General features: G+C 41.0%; 1 protein-coding gene across 4 annotated transcripts in view; it reads left to right on the top strand.

Annotated features, from left to right (window-relative positions):
- The window catches only part of MDH1B (malate dehydrogenase 1B), a 30,517-nt gene extending 16,481 nt beyond the window's left edge, over window positions 1–14,036 (top strand). For 3 of the 4 annotated variants that reach the window (XM_069983457.1, XM_069983459.1, XM_069983458.1), the window contains 8 exons: window positions 691–825; window positions 1,401–1,543; window positions 2,295–2,794; window positions 4,790–4,931; window positions 5,812–5,957; window positions 7,257–7,396; window positions 10,132–10,201; window positions 13,817–14,036. In XM_069983457.1, the coding sequence (XP_069839558.1) occupies window positions 691–825; window positions 1,401–1,543; window positions 2,295–2,794; window positions 4,790–4,931; window positions 5,812–5,957; window positions 7,257–7,396; window positions 10,132–10,201; window positions 13,817–13,914 (1,374 nt within the window). In that variant the 3' untranslated portion in view covers window positions 13,915–14,036. Of the gene's footprint in view, window positions 1–690; window positions 826–878; window positions 933–1,400; window positions 1,544–2,294; window positions 2,795–4,789; window positions 4,932–5,811; window positions 5,958–7,256; window positions 7,397–10,131; window positions 10,202–13,816 lie in introns of those variants that run through there. The other variant, XM_069983460.1, reaches the window with a different exon arrangement.
- Window positions 14,037–14,496: the final 460 nt, after the last annotated feature.

Genomic DNA, 14,496 nt, shown 5'->3' with positions numbered 1-14,496 from the left:
CCCGGACAATCCCTGTTCCCGCAATCCTCCGGTGCCGGCAATGCTGGCAGGGGGAGGGTAAAATGGCGCCGGGCACCGTTACTCACAAGGCTCCCGTGCGGGGGAGACGTCAGCCGAGAGGGTTGTGAACGCTGTGCAGGGCCGGTCCACTTGCAGGTCGGGAGAACAGTCCCTCTATGTCCCTTATGGCTGGCGGGGGGAGGTGGAGGATCCCTCTCTACAGCGCAGAGCAGCGGTACCGTAGCACAGCGTGTCCCAAGATGGCGGGCGCAGCAGTCTCCTCAGCTCCTCAGGCTTCCCTTTCCTGGTCTCCAGGGGCACTCACGCGGCGGGCGACAGAACTCACAGCACCTCCGTGGTCTTGTGCGGGTCACCAGTAGCGAGGAGCGGGTAAACGGGCGGCGAAACAGGCAAAAAGCTGATGAAGCAGGCGGCTAAGAGCGGAGCTCCTCTAATGCGCGGCCATCTTGCTTGGCGGTCAGACACGCCCCCGGACTCTCAGTTTTAACTAGAGGCACCTATGGCGGTTCTATGAAATGTCTACTACTATTTTATGCATGGGCATTATTGTTTTGACATATATACATTTTCATCCATGTAAATTGTAAACTGTTCGTTTTCTAAATAAAAAAAAAACTGAGAAAAAAAAGTGGCTAACGTTAAGCAATGTTTTGTTTGCTGTTTCTATAGAAGTGGCTGGTGGACTTATGCATGAAAAATGGATGGAAGCACAACCGCTCTCCTATAGTTTGGAGGGAGCTGTTGGATCGTGGAAGTAAGGGATTGCTACTTGGAGGGTTTAATGATTTTATGGAACATGCCCAGGTAAAGTATGTTATGGTTTTTAATAAACTTCATTATCTTATTTTACTTCTTAGTGGGAACGTTGCAAAATGGACTGCCCAGTGTTCAGCAAGCAGGAGGTTAGCCAGGCACGTTGGAAGCTAGGTTATAATCCCTGTTACATATACCAGGCTTGTAGTAATACTTAACATACATTTCTATATACAGACATCTCTAATTATGTTATGTATTTACAATTTTTTTGTGTTTATTTTGCTTTGTTTCTGTTACATATCATATGTAAGAAATAGTTCCCTTCATATTTTTTTCTTGTAAAGAATATTTATAATACCTATAACTGCACCCATTGTTCCATGAGTGCAAATGACTCTAAGGGAACTTCAAAAAATTATGGCCCAGCATGTAGGTCTTATACTAGCTTTGTATCTGTTGAAGGAAATACATGAGATATTTAGCATCCATAAACCATATCCATCATTTATAATAGTTGGTTCATTCATTAGAAACATATAGCTCAATTGTATGAATTTCTTGTTTATCATTTTTAATATTAGTTGTGTTTTTATCAGTATCATTTTTTGATTTGTGTTTTCCAGGAGTATTACAATGTTACATCAGCTATGTTGAGTGATCTAATGAAGGATATTGCAGAAGAGAATATGCATGCCCACCTTGATTTAGAAGAAGAGAATGATAATATTAGGCAACAGTTCAACCCAATGCATATCTGGATTATTGGGTATGGGGAGAAATATATATAATGTGCAAATAAAATGCTTAGGGAAATAAAACCAAACTGAGTCACCTTCAGGCGTGATGAGCGGAGTGCTGATCAAAGTAATCGCTTAGCCTTGTTGAGATCAGCAATTCTCTCATCTCTAACTTTGAGGCCAAATAACAGCTATGGTTTAAAAATGACGGCCATGTTCTGAAAATAACGGCTGCTTTTTTATTAATGATGGCCATTGGTTTTATTTTAAATGTTTTTATTAGATTTTTCATAAATACAATGGTTAATAGTAGGCAACAGTCAGCAATAGGTGCACTTGGCTAATACAGACGCCGAACAACGTTAACAGATCGGAGTGTATCGTGATATAACGGCCATTGGTTTTAAAACATGGATGTCTTTTGCGGTTTAAATTACAACACCCAGAAAATAATGGTGTGTGAACATAGCCCTAATCTGCAAGGCCTGTGAATGGCTATATGATGTGACCAATAACCATAATTACCAATGTTTTACTTGGTTGTTGGCTGTCTAGTAGAGCCTTCCTATACTACAGTGAAGTATGAAGTATATTGGGATGACAATTTGGGGGCCTCAGAACTAATTACAAATTTGTGGTCTAAAATGAGAAAAGCTTGCACACATAAGTGGGGTACTGACAGGTTTTGCTTTTATTTCTCCTAGCTAAACACTTATGTTGTTCATTTGTATATTCTTGTTTTTGAGTGTGTGCACTTTTCTCCTCTGTTTGTATTTTTAGTGCTTCAATGCCAGCCTGCTATCGTCTTATTCCTATGTTGGCCAGTGGTGAAGTTTTTGGCATGAATAAACAAATCTGGTTACATTTATTGGACCACAGCCACTCCCAAGACTCTTTACAAGGATTGAAAATGGAGGCTGAAGACTTAGCATATCCGTGTCTCAGAAAAGTGACTCTACACACAAAAAACAATGATGTGTTTATGCAAGCAGACTTTGTAGTTGTCCTCAATGATGACCTTGCCAAAGAGGATCAATGTTCAGAAGCTCATATTAGCATGATCAAGGAAGAGTATGCCCAGTATGGAACTCTCATTGATCAGAATGCTAAAAAAGACGTGAAAGTGATTGTATCAGGAAGTACTTATACAAACCTCATAGCTCTGGTTATAATAAAAAATGCACCATCTATCAACTCTCATAATATAGTTGCTCTGTCAACACAGCTGGAATTTGAAGCAAAAGCTCAGATTGCAAACAAACTAAATATAAACTCATCAGGTATGTATGAATATGTGATAGCAGTGTGAACAGATTATCAGAATAGTGTATCCCTCTAGTCCAGGGATGGGGAACCTTTGGACCTCCAGCTGTTGCAAAACTACAATTCCCTTCATAGCTGGACAGCCAAAGGCAAAAACAGTGTTAGCCGTAGTTTATATCCCTGTACTCTTGGTAACCTAGAGCCTATTTGGGCATGCATACTGGGTATTATTCATTGTGTTGATGTAAGTAATACTCTTGCATACAGTCTAAAAGGCATGTGCATGTGTGTGATTTTGATAAGGTAAATTTTAGCAATCACCCTATTAGATTATTTTATTCTGTCTATGTGCAGCATTTGATTGGTCACAAAAGTAATAGATTTTTATAGCCCATTTTCTGAGTAGGCTTGTTGGATGATGGCAGATAGAAGATTGTAGTATAAGAGCTATTGAGTGTGTAATTCCAAAGCACTAGCCTTAAATTCCTGAAGATGCTTCTAGTGGGTGAAACATGTAGGGGGCGGGAGGCTGATAATATAATGTCACATCAGGTAGGTAACACTACAGCTCTGCTCTCCCCCCAACCACTGTCACTACCTGCTTGGACAAGACAAGTCCACTGGCAGCCACAAGTTGGAAACAAGTTCATGGCACTAAACTATACAAGTGCAGTTAGACAGACCAGGTCAGAACCAGAAAGGCACAAAATCAGAAACCAGAAAATGGTCAAATTAGTGGCCAGGGTAAGAACAGGGACATAACTACCACTGTAGCAGCCATAGCGGCTGCTATGGGGCCCAACACATCAGAGGGCCCCGTGACCGGTTCCTAAAATACACTGGGCCCCCTGAGCTGTCATTATTTGCAGCACCAGGTGGCCAAGCGGGTCTTCCAGATTCTGCAACTGACAAGCACTTGCAGTTATGACTCCACTTGACGGCGTAGTGTTAGGTCGGGGAGGCGGGGCGGCAATCGAAAGTTTGCTATGATGCCCAGCCACTTCTAGTTACGCCCCTGGGTAGGAACCAGAGGGCAGCATCAGGACCAGAACAGAACCAAAGACAGAAGCACACAGCAAGCTTCTCCAGCCCAGATGCTGAGTCCTGACGTTACCTGGGCTGGCCTCTGAGGCAGCAGATTGGGAGTCTCAGTGGCATCACACATAGAACTGACTGATTCGCTGCAGAAGCAAAGAAAGGTAAAATTGTGACACTACATCTCTGGTTAGAGTCAGCAATTCTTATAAGGTAATACCACAGCTACCCTAAGCTGCAGCAGACACCAGGTGTCACTCTTACATTACTCAGGGTATATTACTCAAATGCTGAATAGTTCCCACAGTGATCAGTTGAGTTGCCTGAAGCCATTTTTCATCTTGGAACAGTTAAAATATATTCCTGTCTTAGGTTTTGTGTATTTAATCTATTTAGTAATAAGCTAATAGGTCTGACCCCCTATGCCATCAATGATGTGTGGTCCTTCTGTTTCAATGCAGCGGTCAGTTTTGACAACAACATCTAAATAGTTAAAGATTGCCAGTCATTAAAAAGAAACTTTTGAAATGTCAGATAGACATATTACATTTTACTGGTCAGTGTTTGATTAGTAGAACAAGCAGGGAGATAACCCCACTGTTACGAGCTCCTCTCCCCTCTGTGTGGCTGAGACCAAGACGGCCCCATAGACTAATAGTGGAAGTTCGTCTAGGTCACATGAGACAAGGCCAAGAGAGAACCTGCTATGTGCAGATTTCTCCCGGCTTGGTCTCCTGATCAGTTGTGGTCTGAACATTCAGACCCTGACCAATCAAAACTTTTATATGACCCATTTATGGCCCATTTATATGACCACCATCAGCATGATCGCATCAGCAGCAGCAGGTGTCTGACCCATAGTCCTCCTTTACAACACTCATCTGCATATTTAAAAGATAATGATGTTGTTAAGGGTGTATGGAGACTTTATATGTGCCAGGAATTTTTCACAAATGTTTTTCTTATATTTCTTACAGTGATAAAAGATGTGATTGTTTGGGGCAACATTAGTGGCATTAACCACCTCGATCTTCATTTGGCAAAAATATACAGATATGACAGTTCTATTTGGGGTCCATCGACTTTCTCCAGACCATTACTACCCCTGATACATGACAGGTCTGTGGGAAACGTATATTCTAGTTTATCATGACCATTGTTAATATTTCAGTTTGAAAACCACAGTGTATAATTATATGCGTAGCTACAGAGCTGTTGGCATTGAATCTGTGTTGCGCTATCCAGAAAAAACTTGTTCAGTCGATAAATGAACTCCGCTAATTTATGCTAAATGGATATAAAATAAAAGCCAAACATTGTCATAAATAGGAACATTAGGTAGAGACAGACGCTGGCACTACCTGGAAGCACGGCCTTACTTATAACTTATAACTGCAATACCCGACGGATGATCTTTATTTCTGTTGAATTGGGGTGCGAGCGCATCCGTGTGCGCCTGCATCCCAATTCACCGTTGCACACAATGGAGCATGCGCCCGGAGCCGCACTCTCTTGTGTGAACTGACACGTCACACACGTTACTATGTGTATACGCTCCGGCCAGGATTCTGTTCATTCACATACAATGTATCTTCTGCATAAATCATAGCCTTGTTGCAGATTGCAACAACGGCCGTGAATTATGCAAAAGATACGTTGTGTGATCATGGCCTTAATGTGTACGGCATTGCTGTGGGTCTGGCACACAGCTAATCAGCGAGGGGTGCTGGATGTTGGCACCCCACTATTCTGAAAAATAAACCTATCCTGAAGATAGGTCATTAGTAATTTTTGCCCGAAAAACCCTTTCAAGTCTTGTAGAGGGGAGTCCTGAGTGGGGTATGTTCCTTTATGTTATCCATATGGTGTAATGAGATAGGGGTTGTCTTTATTAACATACAATAAAGGTGTAATTTTATCATATATACAGAATTTAAATGCTTTGTAATATTAGGATTTTTATATTTTATGCAGTAATATTGGTCCAATTTGCTTGCAGGAAATGGCTAAAAAATGACATTATCACTGAGTGGAAAAAACGAAAGGAACATCGCTCTGGCCTTTCAGCTGCGCACGCTATTGCCACTGCCTTGTCATACTGGAAACAAGATTCAGGGATTGTCTCACTTGGTGTCCTCAGTGACGGTAAAATAAAAAACGGTCATACCATCAGTACAACCTGTCTTCTATAGGCGCACCCACTGATCAGCTACAATCGCCATGAGAAGCTGTGTGCAACCACTTCTACTTTTTTATTAAATGCTGCTCTCTCCTTAGCTTCTCTGCTCTGGCTAAATATCATTCTCTCATTTCATCCATGTAGTATTATAAATGGTTGGTAGATGACTTTGGAGACCGCACCTATTTCCCATATAAGGCTATGTTCACACAACGTAAGAGACCCGCCGTTCCGTGACCCGGCCGGGTCATGGAACGGCCGGTCTCTGAAAAGATCATCTCAGCCGGTACTGAAATACCGGCCGGATGACATTTAGGCCCACAGAGGATTGATGCGGGCGCATCAATGCGCGCCTGCATCAGAACTTCCCACTGCACACTATGGAGCGTGCAGACGGAGCCTCTCGCTCCATAGTGTTCACTGACAGGGTTTCTGTGGCCGCTATTCACTGAATATTCACTGAATAGCGGTCGCAGAAAACTGACATGTCAGTTTTCTACGGCGCCGCGAGGGATCATGGCCATGCGTATACACTCCAGCCAGGATTCCCTCAGAAGGCAGCACAACGTGAGTTCCGTGGGGGACTGTTGTAACAACGGCCGTGATTCCCACGTTCACACATACAGGATCCGCAGCAGATTTGATAGCCCAGATTTGCTTTGCTTTGAATCTGCAACTTCAAATCTGCACCATCAAATATAAGAGTCCCCGTACTCCTGCCCCAGATGTTGAAGCAGCCGTTGTACATGGAGAGGTGGTTTCAAAAACAGGCAAGCTTCCATGGAAGTGAATAGGGGGTTACATAAATAGTACAATCTGCTCTACGGTTTCTATGTGCCTTTCTACCTTTCCATTGACAGCGGCCACAGATGGGACATGAGTCAGGGGACCCCCCACTATGGAGGAATGCACAGGTCCCAGAGAGGGACCCACATCTATCAGATATTTATACCATATCCTGCTAAAATGTTTAAGATGACAATTGGTTGAGTGACATCTATTCCTGAGATAAGTGCAAGTCCTGTGGCTATGCCGTGCTTGTCAATGATTAGATTACCCCTTTATAAGAATAATAATTATTTTTTCTCTATCTATATTTTTTTATTTTATTTTTAAAATTAAAGGCTGTGACTACTTCCTACTCACTTGCTATAAAGACTTCCAAAGGTTCCGAATTTGTTATTTTTTGTTTATTACAGCAGTACCAAAAATTACTGCAATGGTGTACATACTTTTTTAGTAACTATGCTGGTTTTTGTCTTTAGGTTTCTTTAACCTTCCAGCTGATATTGTTTACTCCATGCCAGTTAAATTTGAGAATGGGGAATGGCAGGTATACACACATGTAGAAATTCAGGATGATGCAAAAGAGACAATGTCACAAGCAGCGGCTGAGTTAATCAAGGTGAGAGTCATAGATAAAATTCTTGTTGCTAAATAATCATGCATGCTTAAAGAGGTTTTCCAGGATTTTTATGTTTTTTTCAAAAATCATCTAGCATTATTGCCTAAGTCAAGACAAACCTCCCCATATACATTTTTCTTCTCTATCAGCTTCTCTTGAGATGAAAAAGCTCTTTTTATATCTTGTATTGTTTGTTTACAAGCTGCTCTGTCTGTTTACATATGCAACACACCCAGTGGCTAGAGTTGGAATTGCAGTGTATAACAAGGTAATCAAATACCACATGTGCTGCAGCCTCAGGCCAGGTTCACACTATGTAAAAATAACGTCCGATTTCATAACAATGGCCGTAGTTGTTATGAAATGCGACCGTTGTTTTTACATAGTGTGAACCTGGCCTAGGCATAGAATTAGATCAATTTTTTTTGGACTATTTTCCTCCTGCTTCCACAGCTTCTGCCTATGGTGCAATGGTAAGTGTCAGGATTACTGTGCTCACTGAAGGGTTCGGGTTTGGTGACAGAGTTTGATCTTATTTCCCCCCCCCCCCCCCGTCTTAGGCCCGTTCACACAGAGTAAGAACGGCGGAATTGTCCGCCGCAGAATGCCGCCAGCCTCCGTGTCATAATGACGCTCTATGGGAGGCGCGCGCCGCTCCTCTCCCCGCGCTGAAGAATGAACATGTTCATTCTTCAGCGCCGAGAAATGCAGGGCGCACCTCCCATAGAGCGTCATTATGACACGGAGGCTGGTGGCATTCTGCCCTTATTTTCCAATGATGGCTTGTGCTAAGCATTATGGTGATTGTATTTCCTCTGCAAAGAAGCAGCACTGATATGCCCTGGATATCTGTATACATGTATTACCTAACCAAGTCTATAAATAAATAAATAATAAAACCAAATCTATTTGCCACAATATAATAATAATAAATGTATTATTATTATTATTATTATTATTATTATTATTATTATTATTATTATTATTATATTGTGGCAAATAGATTTGGTTTTATTATTTATTTATAGACTTGGTTAGGTAATACATGTATACAGATATCCAGGGCAGTTTTAGAAGGTATAGAGTCAATAGGTATTGCCAGTGGAGCTTTATTTTCTTTGAAAATTCATCTTGTTTGTATAATACCTCAGCGCTGCTTCTTTGCAGATGAAATACAATCACTATAATATTTAGCACAAGCCATCATTGGAAAATAAGATGGAAAAAAAAAAAAATCAAACTGTGACAGGATGTGAACCCTGGTTAGTGAGCTTGGTAATCCTGACACTTACCATTGCTCCACAGGCAGAAGCTGAAGAAGCTGAAGGAATATAGACCATAACAGTGTTCTGCCACAGAGATCCTCTCCACCCCTGTCCCGACCTCCTCCCTCCACACAGACATAGGAGGACACCAGCAGCAGCTCTATCCATAGTTCACACTGAAATCACATGAGTCCTGTGTGTGGAGGGGGAGGGGTGGCTTAGGACGGGGTGGAGATGATTTCTGTGTTGTGACAGAGAGAGCTATCAGATCGGCAGCAGCACAGACACACAGCATCTCCCTCCCAGAGTGACTCTCACTGCTCCTGGTCAGGAAGGGATACAGCCTGCTGCAGCATTGTGTGATTCACTCTGGGGACGGAGAGACACTGTGGATGTCTGTGCTGCTGCCGAGAGCCAATCAGAAAGCATCAACACCTGAGTCCCTCCCCCTCTCCACACACATGACTCAGCAGCTTCTAGCTATATCAGAGGACACATTGCAGACACAGGAGTGACGTCACCGAACCGGAAACACTGTGTTTCTGGTCCGGGATGTGACAGGAAGTCAGAAGCTCAGGAGCAGGCAACTCACGTCACCACCCAGGGGATCTCCTAGAGCTGACAAGTAATGTTAGGGAAGTATATTAGAAAAGGGTTAACCTTGGTTAACCCTTTTCTAATACCAAAAATCGATTTTTCCTGGAAAACCCCTTTAACTTAAATTTTTTACCTCTAAAAAGTTGGAACAACATAAAAAAGCTCATGGTCCATTTTTCTTTTCTTGGTTTTCACGATTATGAGATCATCTATTCATGACATTGGTATGCGTTTTATTGGCGGGTCACAGATACAATTTTGTATTCCACAGATACAAAATTATTAATAAGGACCCCTAGAGCTAAGCCACCCACATACTGCAGTATATGTCTCCATTCCTTTTGAAACATGAACAGATCATGAAAACTTATTGTGCTGAAATTGAAATACTATGCAATAATCATGGATTTCTATGCCCTCTATCATACTGGTGTTTAAAACATATAGGGGGGAATAAGGGGGGAGTATTAAGGGTTTTGCACCTATTTTAAGTGAATAATTTTTTGCCCAATTTTATTCTAAGCTCTATTTAAGAACCAGTATTCGACTGGTGAATATTTTTTAGATTTTTTTAAATCTGACTTTTTTGAGTATTCACCAAAAATTCACATAATTCGGGATTGGCACCCAAGTCGCACAAACAGGTGCTGGCCTACTTCTGGTCAGTACCAGGTGAATATGTTTGCACAATTTTTGCTTTTTTGCTACTTTTTTTGCAACTTTTTACTTAGACACATTCACTGTGGCAGTGCTACATTTTAATAAATCAGTCACAAAATATTGGAACAAAATATACACCAATCCTCATTAGAAGAGTCACACACATTAGACTCCTTAGTAAATGCCCCTAATAGTCTTGTATTTGTGTTTCAGGAAAGAAATATTGCTTTTGGAATTTCTCAAGAAGAAAAAGCTGTATCAGAGGAAGTTGAAGTCATCGTTGGTAATAGTTATAACCTGTAGAATGAATACACTGATCAGCCATGACATTAAAATCATCAACAGTGGAGTGAATAATATTGATTATAAAGGTTGACAATGACAGCTGTCATAGTGTGGGATGTATTAGGCAGCATTTGGTTCTTGAATTGGTTGTGGTGGTAGCAGAAAAATTGGAATGCATAAGGATCTTACCAGTTGGAAGAATATGGCGGCCTGGTCTGATGAATAACATTTCCTTTTATATTATGTGGCATTAGTGGGTTGCTTACCTGGAGAAAATATGGTACCAGAATGCACTGTGGAAAAAGGCAATTTGGCATGCGATGCACTGAGCAAAGTTTTGCGGAAAATCTCCTGGCAGTCATATGGATTTTACATTTATATGTAACCCCTACCTAACATGGCTTCCCCCTATAGTAATGGTATTCCATAATGGTAGTGGCCTCTTTCAGCATGATAATACATCCTGCCATGCTGAAGATTATATTTAGGAATGGTTGGAGGAACAAGGTGTTGGCATGGCCCCCAAATTCCACAGATTGCAGTCTGATCAATTATCAGAAAAACCTAGCTTATCCCAAGAGATTGTGTGGAGTCCATGCACTGATGGGTTAGAGCTGTTTTTGCAGCACAAGGAGACCTACGCAAATTTCATTAATTGGTTGTAATGTTATGGCTAATTGGTGTAGGTGTCTAGAAATGGTCATGGTAATTAGTTGCAATTAAAGGGGTTATCCAGTGTGGGGGCACTTTTTGGGGGGGACGGGGAGGAGGTGAGTGGACGTCTTTTATTTCAGCCACCTCCTCCCCGGTCCCCCCAAAAAAATTGCCCCCACACTGGATTACCCCTTTAATTGCAACTAATTACCATGACCATTTGTAGACACCTACACCAATGAAGTCCGCTCGGATCCCGCCTCCTTCACTGAGTGGCTGAGCCGCCCTGAGACGTAGCGTCTCGGGCGGCGTCAGACACCAGGAAGCGTCCGGGAATCGGGGAACGGAGCGCCGCGATGAGTGACCCGCCGCTGGAACCGGGGAGGTGAGTGGACGTCTTTTATTTCAGCCACCTCCTCCCCGGTCCCCCCCAGAAAGTGCCCCCATGCTGGAGCACCCCTTTAAGAGTTTTCTTGTAAATGTAGCAGTATGTAGGTAGTAGGTAATTTCACATTTTTAGGCAATATTCCCAATACATTATTTTAACCTCTTAAGGGACCCATGATGTATGGGTACGACATGGAATCCTGTCACTTAAGGACCCATGCCATACCCGTACGTCATGGAGTCCGCCGGTGCTTTGAAGTGAGCTCAGGAGCTGAGCTCACTTCAAAGCATGTGGGGACCGGCTGCTATATGAAGCCAGGTCCTCACTGTTAATGACAGGCCGCCGCGATCGCGCGGCCACTTGCCATTAACCCTTGCAATGATGCTGCACTTATATCGGTGGCAGGAGCTGTGCTCTTGTCACTGACCGATCGGGATTGATCGCAGATTACACTAATCAATGCTATGCTATGGCATAGCAATGAACAGTGTAAGAAAGTCACTATAAAAATGTTAAAGTCCTCTAAGGGGACATAAAAAGTGTAAAAAAAAAAGTTAAAAAAGTTTCAAAAAACACACCATAGCCCCTCCCCCTAATAAAAATAAAAAAATATATAATAAACTGTGCGTGTTTAATCTTTCAAGCTATTAAAATAAATCAATATTGTTCCCCCATGGAACGGCGTAAACAAAAAGTGGTAAAAAAAAGCCAGGATTGATTATTTTTATTACATTTTATTTAAAATAAAATGAATAAAAATTGATTAATACATCTCATCTACACAAATACGGTAATACCAAAAAACAAGAGATCATGGCACAAAAAATTACACCCCATACAGCCCCATACGTAAAAAAATAGAAACGCTATAAAAGGGCCATTGTCAAAAGATTTTAAAAAGGGCCATTGTAATCACACCTATTTGCAAAAAAAAAAAAAGTTAAATAGTTAAAAGTTAAATAGTAAAACATTAGAAAAGCTATATAAACTGCATATCACTGTATTCAGACCGACCTACAGAATGAATATATTATGTCAGTTTTACTGTAAAGTGCACTACATAACCACCAGCCCCCCCCCATTTGCCCCCCCAATTTCATCCCATAAATGATATTTTGGGGGTTCCGTCAAACATGGTATGGTAGATCAAAAGGCGACTTTACAAAGTACGCCAGTTCCTAAAAAAAACAAGCCCTTACATGCCCCTTTAGCTGAAAAAATAAAAGAGTTATAGCTCTTAGAAGACGAGGAGGAAAAAACGAAAATGCTAAATTGAAACTTGTCCCGGTCTTTAAGGCCATTTTGGGCTCCATCCTTAACCCCTAGACGACATAGGATGTACCGGTACACGCTCTTCATAGCAGGTGGGGGCTGACTGCAATCAGGAGCCGGGCCCTCACTGTTAATGGCAGGCTGCAGCGATCACGCTTATGGCATTGTAATGATCAGTGTATGCAATCTAAGTATTATATGTAAAAGTCCCCCAGGGGGACTTAAAATGTGTAAAAAAAAGTTTAAATGTTGTTTACAACACCCCAAAGCCCCTCCCCCAATAAAAGTTAAAATCACCTCCCCTTTCCCATAATATAAATAAAACATATAAAAATAATTAAACATATAATATACCGTAGTGTGCGTAATTGTCCGATCTTTTAAAATATAACAATCGCCATCCCGTACAGTGAACAGCGTAAACGAAATGAGGAGAAAAAGTGCCAGGATTAACGATTTTTTGTTACAGTCTATGTATAAAAAAAACTAATAAAAAGTGATCAAAACGTCTGATCTACAAAAATATGGTATTAGTAAATACTAGAGATCATGGTGCAAAAAATGACACTCCATACAGTCCCGTAGGTGAAGAACTAAAACCATTATAAGAGTCCCCATAGGGCCGTTTTATTAATGATTAATTGAAAAAACTAAAGGATTTCATAAAAAAAAAAAAAAAAAACATTAGAGAATCTATGTACACCTGCATGTGATTGTGTTTGGACTGTCCTATAGAATAATAGTATCATGTCACTTTTACCATATAGTGCATTACATAGACAAAGGAAACCCCCAAATGTTACCATATTGCATTCTTTTTTCCAATTTTTCCTATTTATATTTTCATAAATAATATTTTTGGGGTTGCATCATACATGTTATGGTAGAATAAATGACGCCATTTCAAGGTACACTTATTCCTGAAAAAAACAAGGCTTCACATGGCCCTGTAGATAGAAAAATGAAAGTGCTAGAGTTCTTAGAAGGAGAGGAGGGAAAAAACGAAAGCGCAAAAATGAAAATTGGCACGGTCCAGTGGGTCATTTTGGGCTTGGTCCTCAAAGGGTTAAGGGGTTAACAAAATGATGAACGTCTATTGATAATGATGGCCACAAGTGTTCATAATCATTATTTGCGTCTGTCATTATCAATAGATAGACGTCATTTTATGCTAAATTCCTGTAGTGGGAACATAGCGGACATATGCCCTAATATGCAGCATAGTATAAAATGCAATATATTCATGTTATAGAAGTAACTCTTTGTAACATTTATTTTGCATGTTTCATCTTCTTTCAGAACAGGAAAATTCATCAAAAGAACTGAGCCAAGAATCTTCTTTACACAATGGGGAAGAACAACTTACTATCCAGGCATCACCTGACCAAGTTTTTTAGATAAACCTTGCTGTGGTATATTATCATTTAATGTGTTTTTACTCAGTGAGGTTCTTTGACTGTCATTACAATATAAGATTCATGGGAAACATCATTGTTCTAACAAAAATATGAAGAAAAAAACCCCAAATATACAATGTAAATTGTTTCAGATTAGCACTGTGTCTTCCTTATTAAATTCGCCAAGTTGTCAGTGGGAGATAACCATGCTGCTTGATGGGAAAAATGCTAAAAGGATTTTAATATTGGATGGGTGTTTTGTGTTATCTGGCTCTGCGATGTCCTATAAGTGGTGATGGGCCTGCCATTGTTGATCTGCAACAATGTTTAGTTAGGTGGTACATGACAAAGTAATGAAGGCCAGGACCCAAGCATTCCTAACAGGACATTGCCGAGATCATCTCACTGCATCCTCTGGCTTGCCTATTTATAATAGAGTGTACTGGTGCCATCTGGAATCTTCCTATTCAGGAAGTGTGATTGTGAACCAATTTTACATGTTTTGGTGCAAATGAAAATGAAAACAGCAAGAAAACACCCAGAAAAGGAATGGTTTGGAGGTGGTGGTCACAGACAGTTGTT

This window comes from Dendropsophus ebraccatus, chromosome 9 (genome assembly GCF_027789765.1).
Source record: "Dendropsophus ebraccatus isolate aDenEbr1 chromosome 9, aDenEbr1.pat, whole genome shotgun sequence".
Lineage (NCBI taxonomy): Eukaryota > Metazoa > Chordata > Amphibia > Anura > Hylidae > Dendropsophus > Dendropsophus ebraccatus.
Note: the sequence above shows the minus strand (reverse complement) of the source record. Positions and strands in the feature narration are given on the sequence as shown.